This window comes from Physeter macrocephalus, chromosome 15 (genome assembly GCF_002837175.3).
Source record: "Physeter macrocephalus isolate SW-GA chromosome 15, ASM283717v5, whole genome shotgun sequence".
In the NCBI taxonomy this organism is placed as follows: domain Eukaryota; kingdom Metazoa; phylum Chordata; class Mammalia; order Artiodactyla; family Physeteridae; genus Physeter; species Physeter macrocephalus.
In genome coordinates, this window is record NC_041228.1 from 51,149,755 (window position 1) to 51,165,820 (window position 16,066).

A 16,066-nucleotide genomic window follows, 5' to 3' on the forward strand; every position below is an offset into this window, starting at 1 on the left:
TTTCTGGGTCTCTATGATGGTTTGTTTGATCAATGAATATAGGAATGAATTTCACCTAGATTTTTTTTTTTTTTTTTTTTTTTTTTGCGGTACGCGGGCCTCTCACTGTTGTGGCCTCTCCCGTTGCAGAGCACAGGCTCCGGACGCGCAGGCTCAGCGGCCATGGCTCACGGGCCCAGCCGCTCTGCGGCATGTGGGATCTTCCTGGACCGGGGCACGAACCCGTGTGCCCTGCATCGGCAGGCGGACTCTCAACCACTGCGCCACCACAGGGTTTTTAAAAATAAGGACATACCGCAGTACTACACGATCAGCAGCTGGTTGAATCCACGGGTGTGCAACCATGGATACTGAGGGCTGACTGTAAAGTTACACACGGATTTTCAACTGCACAGGAGTCAGCACCCATAAACCCTGTGGTTCAGGGATCAACTGTGATTGACATTATTACACGTGCTTACTCTCTGACCCAGCAATCTCATTCTAGGATTCTATCCTAATGACACATGAGCAAAAATAAGAAATGACATTCGCACGAAGCTCTTTACAGTAGCATAGCACTATCTGCAATAACAAAAGACGGAACCCAATATCCATCAATAGGGGGCTAGCTGAATTAATTTTGGTATATCTAGTCAATAGCGTGCTGTGTAATGATAAAAAGGTGTATGGAATACCCTGCTATGGATATTACTCCAGGATATTACTGTTAAATGAAGAAAAGCAAGGTGCAGAAACTAGGTGCTAAGAACTAGAGGGTTGGGAGGAGAGATGCGAATACATACACTGCGCATATCTGCTTATATTTTCAAAAAGAAGAAATGGAAGGATAAATGAAAACTAATAAAAATGTTTACCAAAAGGGCAAGGGAGAGATGGGGGAGGAATGGGATAAAGTGGCCAGACTTCTCCAAATATACCTTAATTTAATAATTTTGACTCCAGAACTGTATAAATGCTTTATATGGTGATAAAACAAAATTAAATTAAAAATAAATAACTGAAAGCAGTGAATCTAACTAATCCAGTTGGTGGCATAACCAAATGGAAAATTAAGTTACTTTGAAACACGGTACTCTGACTATACATCCATCCTAAGGAGGGGAAGCTCACAAAGAAATCTTAAAACTGATGAGTGGGCCTGTCACTTTTGGTAATTTTAACATTGCTATTCTGTGTATGTTAGGATAAAACAGATATAACTGTGTTAACGACATTTAGAATTAAAATTCTGAGGTTAAGAGAAAAGAGATAGAAATATAAAGTCAAATGAAGTAAAAATAACTTTTTTCTCCTTTTAGTGGAAAATGGTTACTTAGAGGCTATAGCTATTATTTTGAATTGCAAATATCAGCATGAACTCAGGATTTGTTTTTTGCTTTCTAAGACAATAAACATTTCCTAGCTCTGTTCACTGAAAACTCCTAGAAACAACTGACCTCACAGTAATGAGTACCATGGGAATTACAGTATATCTCCTTCTTATTCTAAGCTCAATCCTGCCCCTCCTAAGGCAAATATTATTTCTAATGTTATAAGCATAGAGGCACATACAAACACCCCTCCTTTTTCACATCCATATGGTCACATACTAAACACACTATTCCACACCTTGCTCTTTCACTTAACAATATTATCTTAGAACTTGGCTCCTACCGGTACACGTATTCATTTATTTCATGTCATTGTTACCTAGAATTCCACTGTCAGTCTTTTGCTATTAAAAACTCTCTCTCACTCTCTCTCTCTGTTACTTTTACTAATTTATCTTGTAGATATTTATATATAAACTATATATATAAAAACTATATACATACATTTTATATGGACATTATTTTATGCATAAATAAATAATATAAATACCTGCAAAATAAATTTCTACTAGTAAAATTGCTGGTTTAAGGACCACTCCTTGAATCATTATTCCAACTAGCTAAAATAAATTATCTGAAGTCACCTAAAAAAAGGCTCTTTCATGCTTTTACATATGCAGTTCCCTCTCTCTCTCATGCTTTTAGCTGCCAATCTAATTTGAGATGAACTCTGATCCCTCCTACAAGAGTCAAAGTGTTACCCTCCGTGAGTCTTTCTCTTACCCTATTCTCCTCGATCTATAGGCCATCTCCAATCCCAAGCAGACCTATGACACTTTCCTCTAAGTTCTCATTGCATCCAGTTAATGATCACTTCGCATGGTAACTGTCCATGCAAAACAAACCTGTCTCAACATTCTATAGTAAGTTGCTGGAGTACTAGGGCCTTGTGTTTTCATATATAGAATTCCACTTAACAAATATTTGCCCAATGATTGAATGAATAGCTTAAATGGATGAAAAAAGGCTTTTAGCATCCTTCTCCATCCTAATAATCATTTAAGGACCAGCTCAAAGGAATTTATTCCAATACACAAATTCTCCCACCACCAGAGGATATAGCTTCTCTGCATCCAGCACAGGTTCAATAAATACTTACTGAATACATAAAATATTTTCAGAGGGTTTCTAGCTTTGAGGCCTATTGCAACAAATACACCATGGCATGAATCTAAAAGAAAATATACTTATGAAATAAGTCTGCTGAATTAGGTATTAAAAAGAAAGTTTCATCAAGGAACTACTATTTTAAATTACTGTGAAAATAACTTACCAGTTACCTGTAACTGTAACCTTCCACTGTCATTATTACTAATATCAGACCTTGGTGAAGCAGTGGCCATGTCCCAAAATTCAGCTTAAACCTACAAAAAAGTTAATTTATTCATATATTAGACTAGAGATTATAATTTTCAATATGATTAACACTGTTTACTTGAATTAACTAAGAAACCATACTTAATAGAATATTTTCAACCCATCACATGTTGATATAGCCACAGCTGTCCTCCATTTAAAATTAAGACTTAGTATTATTGTAAGAATTACAAGAGAATATGGCTAAGTAACCATATCTGGGTCAACTTGAGCAACAAAATAAATGATGGTACTAAGAATCCAGGGTCATGTGTTGATTTATAAATCAAACAAATACATAATTTTTATATGTTTATTTTTACATATTATATATTATACATTATTTATTTAGTACCTGAACCACCTAAGTAAACTGTCCCTTTACTCTTTAATACTTTAGTATGTATTTCCTATGAATAAAAATATTCTCTTAAATAACAATACAATAATAGAATTCAGGAACTTAACTAGTACATTATTATTATCTAATATACAGTCCACATACTATAATTTCATCACCTGTCCCAACAATGTCCTTTATCATAATCTTTAAATACAGTACCTAGAGCAGGTTTATATATTACATTAAGTTGCCATGTCCCCAGTAAATCCTGCATGTTTCTTTTTACAGATAATTTTTTTCAAGTTCTATTTCACTGCTCCACCCAATTTTTACTTTTTAAATAAAATACAAAGCAGCTTTCTTCTGCATGGCAAATATTTTAAGGCTAACCTTCTATACACCTTGAACCTACTAACATAAAGTAGAACATTCAGGGCAAGATTGAGAAATATTAACAAATATGTTTCTTACCCTTTATGAACTTTACATATTATGATTATTAAACATAAATTTTTAAAAATTAGTTTTAGCAATAAAAGATAAAATAAAACATGGTCAAGCAAAGAGACTATGAAAATGGCATTGCATATCTGAAAAAGAATCATATAGAATTTGTTTAAACTCTTCATTTTAGAATAGTTTCAGATTTACAGAAAAGTTGTGAAGATAACAGAGTTCTCATATACCCTATGGCCAGTTTCCCCTACTATTAATTTCTTATATTAGTAAGCTACACTTGTCATAATCAATGAACCAATATCAATATATTATTATTAATTAAAATCCATAGTTTATTCAGATTAGACAGAACTTAAGAATCAGTAAACTTGAACATAAACCTAAAAAAACATTTAGAAGTAATGCTGAAATAAACAGCTTGAAAATATCAAAAAGAAGCTAAAAGACGTGAAAGATAAAACATGACCTGAAATATATTTCTACTCATAATCTCAGAAAATGAAGAAAGAGGAGGTCATACCAGGAGAGAAAATGACTTAATTTTCTGGAGCCATGAAAAACATTTATTCACAATTCTAAGAAATACAATATATATAAAAGAGGCAGGATAAACATGAAGACACTCACATTTGGACACAAAGCAGTCAAACTGCAGAACACCAAAAGACAGCATATTAAAAGCAGCCAGAGAGAAAAGTGATTACATATAAAAGAAGAGAGTAAAGTGATAGCAGAATTCTCAACAGCAGCAATGGAAGCACAAAAGGTAGAACAAGCAACTATGTGCAAAGAACTGAGACAAAAATTATTCAACCACTAAAACTCTCTCTGTGACACAGAAGGCATTAAGACTTTGCCAGATAAACCAAAAGAGAGTTTACCGGCAGCAGACCTTTACTTCCACAAAATCTAAAGGACATGTTTCATAAAAGAGTAAAATTACACACAAGGATGATCTGAGATGCAAGAAGGAAAAGATGAGTAAAGAAATTAGTAAGCACACAAATAAATCTAAATAAACACTGTCTGAATAAAATAACAATAACAACATCTTATTATGGTATTTAAATAAAACCAGTATAAACCATTCAAATATGGAATAAGGAACAGAAGCATATAATGGAGGAGCAGGGCAGGAAGAGAGAGGACAGGAGTTGATGATGTAAATTTTTGCATTGTCCAGCAGAGGGATTATCTGGTTTAACTTTAGCCTATATATTAATAGTATGCCAGCAGAATTTCAAGGGTAATCATAAAAAAATAGAAATAAGTGAGTGTAATTTCCAAACTAGTAGAGAAGAGAATACAATTAAAAAAAAATCAATTCCCAAAAAAAGGCTAGAAAAGGAAAGAAAAAAAAAAAGGCATAAACAACCAGGACTACCAGAAAGCACAAAGAAAGTTCAAATATAGAAAAAATCACAATAAATGTATATGGACAAATTCAAAAGTAAGATAAGAGACACCTACAAAATAAAGATGCTGATAGGATGAAAGCAAAAATATGGAAAGGGACATATTAGGCAAATATAAACAAAAAGAAAGCTGGGATTAGTTATAATAGCAGAAAAAAAGCATTATTAGGGAGAACAAAGGAAATGATACAAGATCCGATCTGGTAAGTAGAAATAAAACTCCAAATTTGCATGCTCAAAAAAAAAAAAAAAAGCCTCATTTTGGTTCTTTCTGCCAGCCCAGCAAAGTGACCTGAGCCAAGAAGAATGGGAACACTATCTCCCTAACAGGCTTACAGGCTGAGGATGGTAACACTGGTGGAAGCAGCATCTATATCCCCAAACCAGTCAGCTGGACTGATAAAACAGATAATCTGGAGGATGTTTTAAGCACTTGGCACAGTTATGATGACATGTATAAGGCACCTGCAACTAACCATTACATCCTGCCCACTGCTCCACAGGCTGCTTGGGAACCAGAGCCATTTCCCCATCTGCCACCCCACACTGCTTTTCTGGGGAACCCAACCTGTGAGAGACAGAAGTCTCCATTAAGGAATTCTTTAGAGGATTAAATATCAGTGCAGTGTATTTACCATGCGAACCCAGTAAACCAGAGCGGTTGAAAGGTTTTAATAATGCTGAGTTTGAGAACTTGGAGTCCCTGCTCAGTGTCCTCAACCTCAATAAAAAATCTCTAGGTAACAGAATTCCAGGGGACACTGCTAATCAAGCACAGGAAAAAGATAAGGATGATCATTCTTTTGGCTGAAAAAGAAATCAGGTTTCTCACAAAACCGATACAGACTGGAGGAACTGTCCTGCCATAGACAGCTTGGATTTGACTATCCACCTAGGAGAGATGAAGAGAGCTTTGAAGGCAAACATTGTGATCACTACGGAGGCCAGGACTGCTATCATGACTAAGGCAGCAGAGACCATGGTAGAGGCTATGACTTCAGGATAAACAGTGGTAGAAATGCATGTCGTCGTGGGTACTATAGGGATGACGACTGCAGAGGAAGCAGGACCACTGTGAAGACGGATAGACAGGACAGTCAGTTGTGGAGCACCAAAGATAACTGCTCTCCCGATGATTACAGGTGTGATGACAGAGGACCCTCCCAGAGACCCAAACTGAATCTAAAGCCTCAGAGTACTCCTAAGGAAGATGACTCCTCTGCTGGTACTGCCCAGTTTAGTCAAGCAGCTTCTATCTCTGGAGCAGCAAAGCCTGCTGACCCACCTGTGAGACAGCAAGTAGAAGACACAAGGAATGGGAGAAATCGCAGCATCAGTTCGATGAACCAAAACTAGAATGACAGCCTCAGGAGAGACACCCAAACTGGCAGAGTGAAGAATATTTAGAACAGTATGGTTCTAAATATTGTCCAGAATGGTCAAGGACAGGAAGTGCGTCATCTCAGATTGGGACCTTGCCACATCTGCCAGAAGTCAGACCAGGATGCATGAAGGAGAGAGAGTGAGATGTCTCTGGAAAATGAAATAACTCAGTAAGGCAAAAGACTGTCACTCTACAACTTCTAAGCTTCCCAAACCTGATTAGCTACTAAAGGTAATGCTGGCTCCTCCATCAACAGAGAATGCTTGGGTGAAGTGAAGTGCTAATCTTTCTGCTTGATCTCAGAGCTCAAACATAGAGCAGCAATCCCCTACAAGTGATGGAGGAAAAGTCACTCCAGCTCAACATCTCAGGAAGAATCAACCTGGAAAGATGAAAATAAAACAGATTCGGTGAGTGTCCCAAAAGGTGAAAGTGGGAACTCAAGCAGGGACCAAGAGATGAAGGAACAAAGACTAATGTAAGAAGTCTGAAAGGAAACATAACAAAAAGGATCAAGAACTCCAATCTGCAGCTGAGCCAAAGAACCCTGAATAATCCAGCCTCTGAGTTCAGTACTGTGAGTATGCTGCTCTCCCAGTTGACAGTGAAAATTAAAATAGAATTCTACATACTGTGCTTTCTCCTAGTCTCTCTTTACCCTGGAACATTTCTAAGCAAATCAAATCTCTATCCAGACAAGGCAAAATAAAATTCACCATCTCCTGGGGGGAGAAAAGCCTCCAAAGATTGTTAGAACCACAGAAAGAAACTGACAAATTGGCCATTGCCTTGGGCGATTTCAACACACACTAATTTTCCATGGATCAAGTGGACCAAAACAGATGAAACTTTGCAAAGCAGAAATAGAGACACAGATGAAGAGAATAAACTGTGGACACCAGGGGGGAAATGCAGGGTGGGATAAATTGGGAGATTGGGATTGACTATATATATAAGCCTCTGGGTATGAAATAGATTATCTAGTGAGGAACTGCTATATAGCGCGGGGAACTCTACTCGGTGCTCTGTGGTGACCTGAATGGGAAGGAAATCCAAAAGGTAGGGGATATGTGTATACATACGGCTGGTTCACTTTGCTGTGCAGCAGGAGCTAGCACAACACTGTAAAGCAACTATACCCCAATTAAAAAAAAAATTGAATAAATAAATAAAAACAAAATGATTAACAAGCAGGATTTAATTAACAGAACCTTATATCCAATTACTAGAAAATAAACATTCTTCTCAAGTATACATGAGACATATACAAAAATAATACACACACTGGGAGATAATGAAAATGTCACTAAATTTCAAAGAATATGTATCATACTGTTCCCAGGCTCTGATCAAAATGCAATTAAGTTAAAAATCAATAATGAAAGATAAATTTTTAAAATACAAATAGAAAATGATAATACTTCTAAATATTTCATGAGTCAAAAAAAAAAGAAACCACATTGGAAATTTTTCTAAAAATACTAAAAACTAAATGATAAAAATACCACATACAAACATTTTCGGAATACAGTAAAACTTATACTTAGAGGCAAATCTATAGCCTTAATGACTTATACTAGAAAAAGAAGAAAGGCTGAAAATGAATGAGTTCACAGGCTATCTGTTAAGTTAGAAAGATAATCACGAGTAAATCCAAAGAATGTAGGAGATAATAAAGAACAGAAACTAATGAAGTAGAAAAGAGGTAACAGAAAGGATCAACAAAATCATAGCTCTTTGAAAACACTAAAACAAATAAATGCCTGGCAAGACTTAAGAAGGGTAAATAAAATGAAACAACATAAAGAGTCCCTCAAAAGACCAAGTATCTAAGGACATACTCGGGTAACAGATGTAGCAATGCAGATCTGTGGGAAAGGAGGGACAATTAAATGGTCCTGATATTATCAATATGGAAAGAATTAAACTGGATCTCTACCTCACATCATATACAAAATCAATTCAAGATGGACTAGTGATATTATATGAAAGGCAAACTTTAAAACTTTAAGAAATTACAGCAGAAAACTGTTGTTTTGTGTCCTCCCAGAAGTAAAGATTTCTTAAACAAGCATACTAACCAAAGAAGAAAAGAATGAATATTTTAACTACCTGGAAACTGAGAACTTCTGTTTACCATAAAACATCATAAAAAAAAAAAACCTAAAAGACAAGCCACAAACTGGGAGATATTTACAAAACTTAAAAGTGATTAAAGATTATTATTTAAACTATTTAAGAACCTCAAAAAAACACAAAAAACAAAAACACAGGAAGCAAATGGGCAAAAAAACCTGAACAGAAATTTTATACACAGGAAACTTGTTTGGCCAATAAGTATTTTAAAAGATACAGAATCTCATTATTCATCAGAGAAATACTAGTTAAGACCACATGAGATGTTATTTTCAAACTCACTAGAATGGTAATAACTAGGAGTTTTGACAGTACCAAATAACGGCAAAAAAAAAAATGGAGCGGTGGTGGCTCTTACACACTGCTACTAGGTGTTTAAATTGGTAAAGTCCTGCTGGTAGGTGTTAAATTTGGTAAAACTGTTGGAAAATAATTTGGCATTATTATGTAAAGTTGAACATTTGCATGTCCTTCAATAAGCAATTCTAGATACATACTATAAAAATTTTTGTACTTGCGTGCCAAGTATAAGCATTCTTCATAATAACAACAACAACAAAAATGCTCAAATGTCCACTGGTAGAACAATGGTTAAAAGAATTAGGCTAACACACAATGGAACAGTAGTGAGAATGAATGAACTATAGCTGTAAGCAACAACATGAATGGATCTTAGAAACACAATAGTAAATGAAAAAAGACAAACAGGAGTTCTAGATATTAACACCTTCCTCTCACTTAGTTCCACCTCCAAGATTTAACGTTCTACATTGAGCATCAAGAAATGCTTCCAGGGCTTCCCTGGTGGCGCAGTGGTTGGGAGTCCGTCCGCCTGCCGATGCAGGGGACGCGGGTTCGTGCCCCGGTCCGGGAAGATCTCACATGCCACTGAGCGGCTTGGCCTGTGAGCCATGGCCGCTGAGCCTGCGCGTCCGGAGCCTGTGCTCCGCAACGGGAGAGGCCACAGCAGTGAGAGGTCAGTCCGCCTGCCGATGCAGGGGACAGGGGTTCGTGCCCCGGTGCGGGGGGGCGGGGGGTCCCACGTGCCGCAGAGCGGCTGGGCCTGTGAGCCATGGCCGCTGGGCCTGCGCGTCCGGAGCCTGTGCTCTGCAGCGGGAGAGGCCCGCGTACCGCAAAAAAAAAAAAGAAATGCTTCCAACTCCTAATGACAAAGAAGAAAGAAATGAATTATTCTGGCAGTTATCATGGCCTCATCTTTTACTATGCATTTCTTTTGAAAATGCCACGATTCCATGATTGAAAAAAAATCCAGAAATATGGGGGCATTGTGGATCCTGAGTCTCAAAAGCTTATACTATCAATAAACAATTGAATGAAGCCCACTGAAGAACCGCTGAGGTCCAAACGGCAACCAAATGACAAGCTGTGACTCCTCCAAGGAGTACACTATCAATCTAACTGAAACACTTCTGCCAAACTCAAGAAATTAGCGTGTGGAATACACCTGCTACACTCTGAATAAGGAGCTTTCTTTCATATATGGTACAACAATATCCACACAGTACAAAAATAAGTTTCCATGATTATTTTCTTGTTATAAATTTGAATATGCATTCTGAGATTTTTCTATTATTCTTTTATGATGGTTGAGTGTTTTCTTTGGAATGTATAAAGATTTATAAATTAGACATTTCTCTATAATAAAATACCATTTGTGCAAGCTTTAAAAAGACTCTAAACATACATTAAACTCAAAACAAAGAACTATATTTGTGGTAATACTATTTTTTAAAAAGAGATTAAAAAAAACAAATTCAAAATAGCAGTTACTTCAGGGGTTGGGGAAAGACAGGAATATGGGGTTACAGAGGTACTCACAGATAGCTCTTTAACTGTGTTAGTACTGACCTAGTTCTAAGTCGAGTGGTTGGTTCCCAAATGTTTGTTTCTATTATTTAATTCCATATGTTACATATAATCTGGAATTGGCATGTTCAAATTACAGAATTTTAAAAAATGTAAAGAATGCATGGAAGGCAAGGAAGTAGACACAGGAAAGTGTAGAGCACTAATTCATCAAATGTGGTGGTAAGGGAGTATGTCTGCAGCCTGAGAAGAGAAAAAAAGAAAAGCCAGAGCTTTCATACAGATGATGTGTAATTAGTCTTCCACGAAAAAGGCACTTCTTCCTCTGAACAGTAAATGATGGACCCAAGGATAAGTGAAGATAAGAATTCATTTGGAGGTAGATTAAAAGAAAATTGAGGGACTTTATTAGTGAATTATACAGAAAGGTAATTGCTAAGGTTGAGAATAAGTTACATAAAAAGAATTGTAAAGTTTAAAATGCCGTGCAGACTGGGAAAATGCCAACTAGGCAAAAGATTGTTCGCTCTAACAGCTCAAAACTTTTTCTGTACCCAGATTCTCACCTCCAAGCTACGTCTCCCTTTGTCTTATATAAACCAATCCTCAGACTCAAGAGTGCATGCCTCCAGTCACCAATATAACTGCAAATTTAAACTGCAAATGATAAAGATAGTTCAAAAATGGTGCTATTTTGCCTTAAGAGGGAAGATACACAGCAAACAAAATCATCTACTTCAACATGCAATTAGTTCTCACACTTCATTTAATAACAAAGATGTTATGGCACTTCAAATACATGTAATGTACTGTTACATACATTCTTCTTTTAATGTGATAATTTTTTATTGACGTATACAGTTGATGTACAATATTATATGTTACAGGTATACAGTATACTGACTCATAATTTTTACAGATTATACTCCATTTATAGTTATTATAAAATATTGGCTGTATTCCCAGTTTGTACAAATATATCCTTGTAGCTTATTTTATACATAATAGTTTATACCTCTTAATCCCCTGCCCCTACATTGCCTCTCCTCCTTCCCTCTCAACAACAGTAACCACTAGTTTGTTCTCTATATCTATGAGTCTGTTTCTTTTTTGTTATATTCACTAGTTTGTTGTATTAATTCCACATATAAGTGATATCATACAGTATGTCTTTCTCTGTCTGACTTATTTCACTTAGCATATTACCCTCCAGGTCCATCCATTGCTATAAATGGCAAAATTTCATTCTTTTTTATGGCTGCATAATATTCCACTGTATGTATATGCCATATCTTCTTAATCCACTCATCTGCTGATGGACACTTAGGTTGCTTCCATATCTATATATTCTTTTATCTGAGCATTATAATAACACTATATGAGTAGGGAGGTACTATTTCCATCTTATAGATGAGGAAACTGTGGCTCAGAAGCGTTAAAAGTCTATAACCATATTTTTTATGACAATGTATTTCTCAGTCTACATAGGTATAATTAACTGTCAGCATGTATGGAGTTTAACTCCTAAATATAGTCTTAGTTAAATAAAGTTGTTAATCACTTACTTTGTACCAGGAACTGTTCTAGATACTGGAGATAGAAAGATGAGTAAGACACGATTCCTTCTTTCAAGGAGCTCATAGTCTAGTGAGGAGATAACCTATAAACAAATAAACAGCTTTCAGTGTGACAGTTACTAAAATAGATGCAAAATGTCAATTAGTACATCTGAGGCACACAAGAGAAATGGATAATCCAACCTACAGGAATCAGGAAAAGGTTCACAGAGAAGGTAACCTTTGAATGAACAGTATCTTAAAGTATAATTCTTCAAGAAAGAATTATGGAAAGTATGGAGCACTGGAGAACTGTTGGTAAGGTTGGTGCAAAGTGATGAGGCCAACAGGCAAACGGTAATCTAAACTGTATAGGATCTTATGGGATAGTCCATATGGTATCCAAAATATACCAAGCACAGTAGTTTAAAGCTTATCCTGAAGGTAACTGATAGACACTGATAGATTTCCACAGCAAGAACTGCATTTTAGAAGAATAACTTTGGTAGCAAGGGGTCTAGATTTAAAATAATGAGTTTATCTGAACCAGAGCACTGGTAATGTGAAGGAAAAAGCTCAGCATATGTATAAGAGCTCTGACAGCTGATTATGGGATAGCTGAGGCTTAGAAAGAAGAAGGATTCTGAACAACCAAAATTTCCCACTTCACTATCTGGGTGGGTGATGGAGCCATAACCAGGATAGGGAACAGAAGTGAAGCAAATTGTAGGAGACAATATGGCTCAAAGTTTTCAAGAGCCAATTCTGCAGTTAGACTACCTGAATTTCATTTCCAATTCTGCCACTTAACAGCTGTGTGACCAAGTGTGGCAAAAGAAAAAACAAAGTCTGAGTTTTAACAAACTTTGAAGTGAATTGGTTATTCATCCAAATGAATTTAGGTCATAACCTATGCCCAGAGGATATGGCCAGTTATACGTAAGCTGATTATGTCCAGCTCAACCCTTCAAAAATGCCACAAAGTTGAACATGGGTTCATTATTATACAACTGCAAAGAACAGAGTAAGAGTCCTGAATGTAGATAATAAAACACATTTCCAGTCCTCCAAGGTTACAGACCTATCAACTCCTCACTTAGAAGGTACATCTTAATTGTCTGCTTAATTCATGATGTCATTCTTAAGTCAGAAACAAAATTTTTAAAAAAACATCAAAAGATCCGATCCATTTTGCATACTAGGCATAGCATTAAAGATTGGAAAAGACAGAGAAATATCATCATGTATCTATCTGCCTGGATCAATTAATAAACATACTGACTGACTGCCTAGTCTGTAAAGTGGGTATGGCAAGGACACAAAAATGGTATAAGACAAAGTCCCCGTTTCCATACTGGTACTCTAGTTTTAAAGATGATATTAATACACAGGTAACGTCTCAGTAGCAAGACAAGATGGTACATACCAGTTGCTAAAGAAGTTTAGTCCAATGAATGTGGAACTTGAAAGGTTAGAAAGCTTCCATTTAGGCAACAGCACAAAATTTAAAACTCAGTGAATGTGGCAAAGATAAAGATAGATGAACAAAGCCTCCCTCTCCCTAAAATATCCAAGATACAACTCTAAAGCAGAAAATAAGTATTTCATAAAATCATAAACTAGGGACTTCCCTGGTGGTCCAGTGGTTAAGAGTCCACCTTCCAATGCAGGGGACATGGGTTTGATCCCTGGTCGGGGAAATAAGATCCCACATGCTACGAGGCAACTAAGCCCGCATGCCACAACTACTGAGCCCGCCCACTCTAGAGCCCATGTGCCACAACTAGCGAGCCCCCACGCTCTGCAGCCCACGTGCCACAACTAGAGAGAAGCCCGCGCACCGCAACAAAGAGCTTGCTCACCATAACGAAGATCCCGTGTGCCTCAACTAAGACCTGACGCAGCCAAAACAAAAAAAAAAAGTACCAAAAACTTACCCCTTGAAAAAAAATTTTAAAAAAAACTACAAAATAGGGGATTTAATTTTAAATAATACAAGAATATTACTTCTATATAGAGATCATTTATAAAAATATATTGTTGGGGCTTCCCTGGTGGCGCAGTGGTTGAGAGTCCGCCTGCCAATGCAGGGGACACGGGTTTGTGCCCCCGTCTGGGAGGATCCCACATGCCGCGGAGCGGCTAGGCCCGTGAGCCATGGCCGCTGGGCCTGCGCATGTGGAGCCTGTGCTCCGCAACAGGAGAGGCCACAGCAGCGAGAGGCCCACGTACCGCAAAAAAAAAAAATATATATATATATATATATAGTTGATCATTTCAATGAATTTATAAAACAGGACAGTAAACAACTCATCCTGATTTGCACAGGACCATCTTGGTTTTGAGTTCTGCTTCTTAGGAACCTCTCATTTCTGGGCACGCTGAGACCTTTTACTAAGGGTAACCTTAGTAAACAATGTAATGGCTCTAATTGCATAAACAGCTTTTTGGATGTATCTCAAGGATATTTTTCTAGTGGAATCCTGTTATAATAAAGCATAATTCTGTTAGATTTTACAATTTCTGTATGACCTAAATATTCAGAAAGGAAAAATCAATTTTATAGGGACTACTCATCATTAGGTCTCAATTTCACAGCCCTGGGGACTACATGTAGGGAGAAAGGAAGAGCAAGGAGCAAAAACTTTCTCAATACCCAATGCCTTTAAACCTCAGAATTGTTTACTTTTACCCAACTCTCCAAATAATCACCACTCCGGTATCCTACGGATTTGAAGACACTTCCAACTTCCTGCGTAGCCTCCAAACACTCAGTCCAACCGTTCTTCCTCACCTCATGCAGTCACCCTCACACTCCAGTCTGCATCTGTGCCAATACTGTATCTTGCGCACTTCCATTCCACTGAGTAGCAGGGATGACCCCATGCTGGACTTGAAGGTGCTACTTTGCTCGGCATCTCCGAGCAGTTATCTCCAGCACTGCACTCTCTCTTCAGATTCTGTCTGCCTTCAGTCCCCGCAGCTCTCCTTTGTCCTAGTAGCACCTAGTGGCAATACCATCCCTAGTTTATGCCTGCACAGCACTTCACAGTTCCAAATTTTCACATTCCCATCTCAAGGAAGTAGGCTAAGTACAACCATTTCAAATTTTAATACTGTAACATTAACATTATTTTTAATTCCTACTCTATCTCCCATGGGGCTTTTCTTACCAGGATCTCTCAACCACTGTGCCTTTTCCTCTACCTTCAAATAAACTTGGTGCTAAGGTCTCAATACATACTTTTAATTGTTTGGGATAGAAGCTAGGTGATTTCTTAAAAAGTTTACTTGTCCACACTGACCTCTCTGCATAAACTTCACTGATTAATCCTCTTAATACAAAACCTAGGAATTTTACCCTCTGATAATTTACAAGTGCCACTGGGTGAAAAGGAATAACACTTTTAAACTGTAATTCCAGTGACGTGAAGAGCACTTGCATTACCTACCAGACAAAGGACAAATGAAGACAGGCATCCACAGGTACTTTTTATCCTCCAATTATAGTCTGGGTGTTTATTTTCAAGTAAAAATGCTTATCTAATCATAGGATCTAATAACCACAACTTTCTCTCCTCCATCTTTCTGTACTTTCAGTGAATTTCAAAGTTCCCTTTAGTGCACAACATATGCCAGTTTATGGGAAGAACACAGGAAGTATTTTTTATGAGGAAAATGTATTTATCTTCAAAATGCCAGATTTCCTAAGTCAGTATTAATATACAACTCTTATTATTTATCCCCACCCAGTTTCAGATTTTCAACCACAGGAGGCAAATAAATATATGAATTTTCCCCAAGCCTTCTGGTTCTGTTTTCAATCATCTTCCAATTTTTACCTCTGCTTTTCCAGCAACACAAATCTAGGCCTCTTTCCTTGACTTTTCTTTTTCAGATGTATCTCATATCTCCCCTTTCGTAAGTTCATTCTCTTCCTAGTCTTTACCTATCTCACTTTCTTGTGTCCGATGAGTTTGTAATCAATCGTATTATTTTATTTTTAAGTGTTATTCCTCTTAAACAATTACATGGAAAGTCTGCTTTATAGTTAACTTGTCTCAAAATTTGCCTCTCATTAATATATGTATCTGGGCTTCCCTGGTGGCGCAGTGGTTGAGAATCTGCCTGCCAATGCAGGGGACATGGGTTCGAGCCCTGGTCTGGGAAGATCCCACATGCTGTGGAGCAACTAGGCCCGTGAGCCACAACTACTG

At 37.2% G+C, this 16,066-nt stretch overlaps 1 protein-coding gene and 1 pseudogene across 3 annotated transcripts in view; one reads left to right on the top strand and one right to left on the bottom strand.

Moving 5' to 3' along the window:
- WWP1 (WW domain containing E3 ubiquitin protein ligase 1) overlaps positions 1 to 16,066 on the bottom strand; it is a 122,277-nt gene that overhangs the window by 86,064 nt on the left and 20,147 nt on the right. For all 3 annotated transcript variants that reach the window (XM_028500411.2, XM_007116438.4, XM_028500410.2), the window contains exons 2-3: positions 11,859 to 11,953; positions 2,647 to 2,737 (exon numbers count right to left, since the gene is read on the bottom strand). In XM_028500411.2, coding sequence (XP_028356212.1) covers positions 2,647 to 2,716 — 70 coding nt within the window. In that variant the 5' untranslated portion in view covers positions 2,717 to 2,737; positions 11,859 to 11,953. The remainder of the gene's footprint in view (positions 1 to 2,646; positions 2,738 to 11,858; positions 11,954 to 16,066) is intronic.
- The window catches only part of LOC102992225 (eukaryotic translation initiation factor 4B-like), a 32,234-nt pseudogene continuing 20,450 nt past the window's right edge, over positions 4,283 to 16,066 (top strand).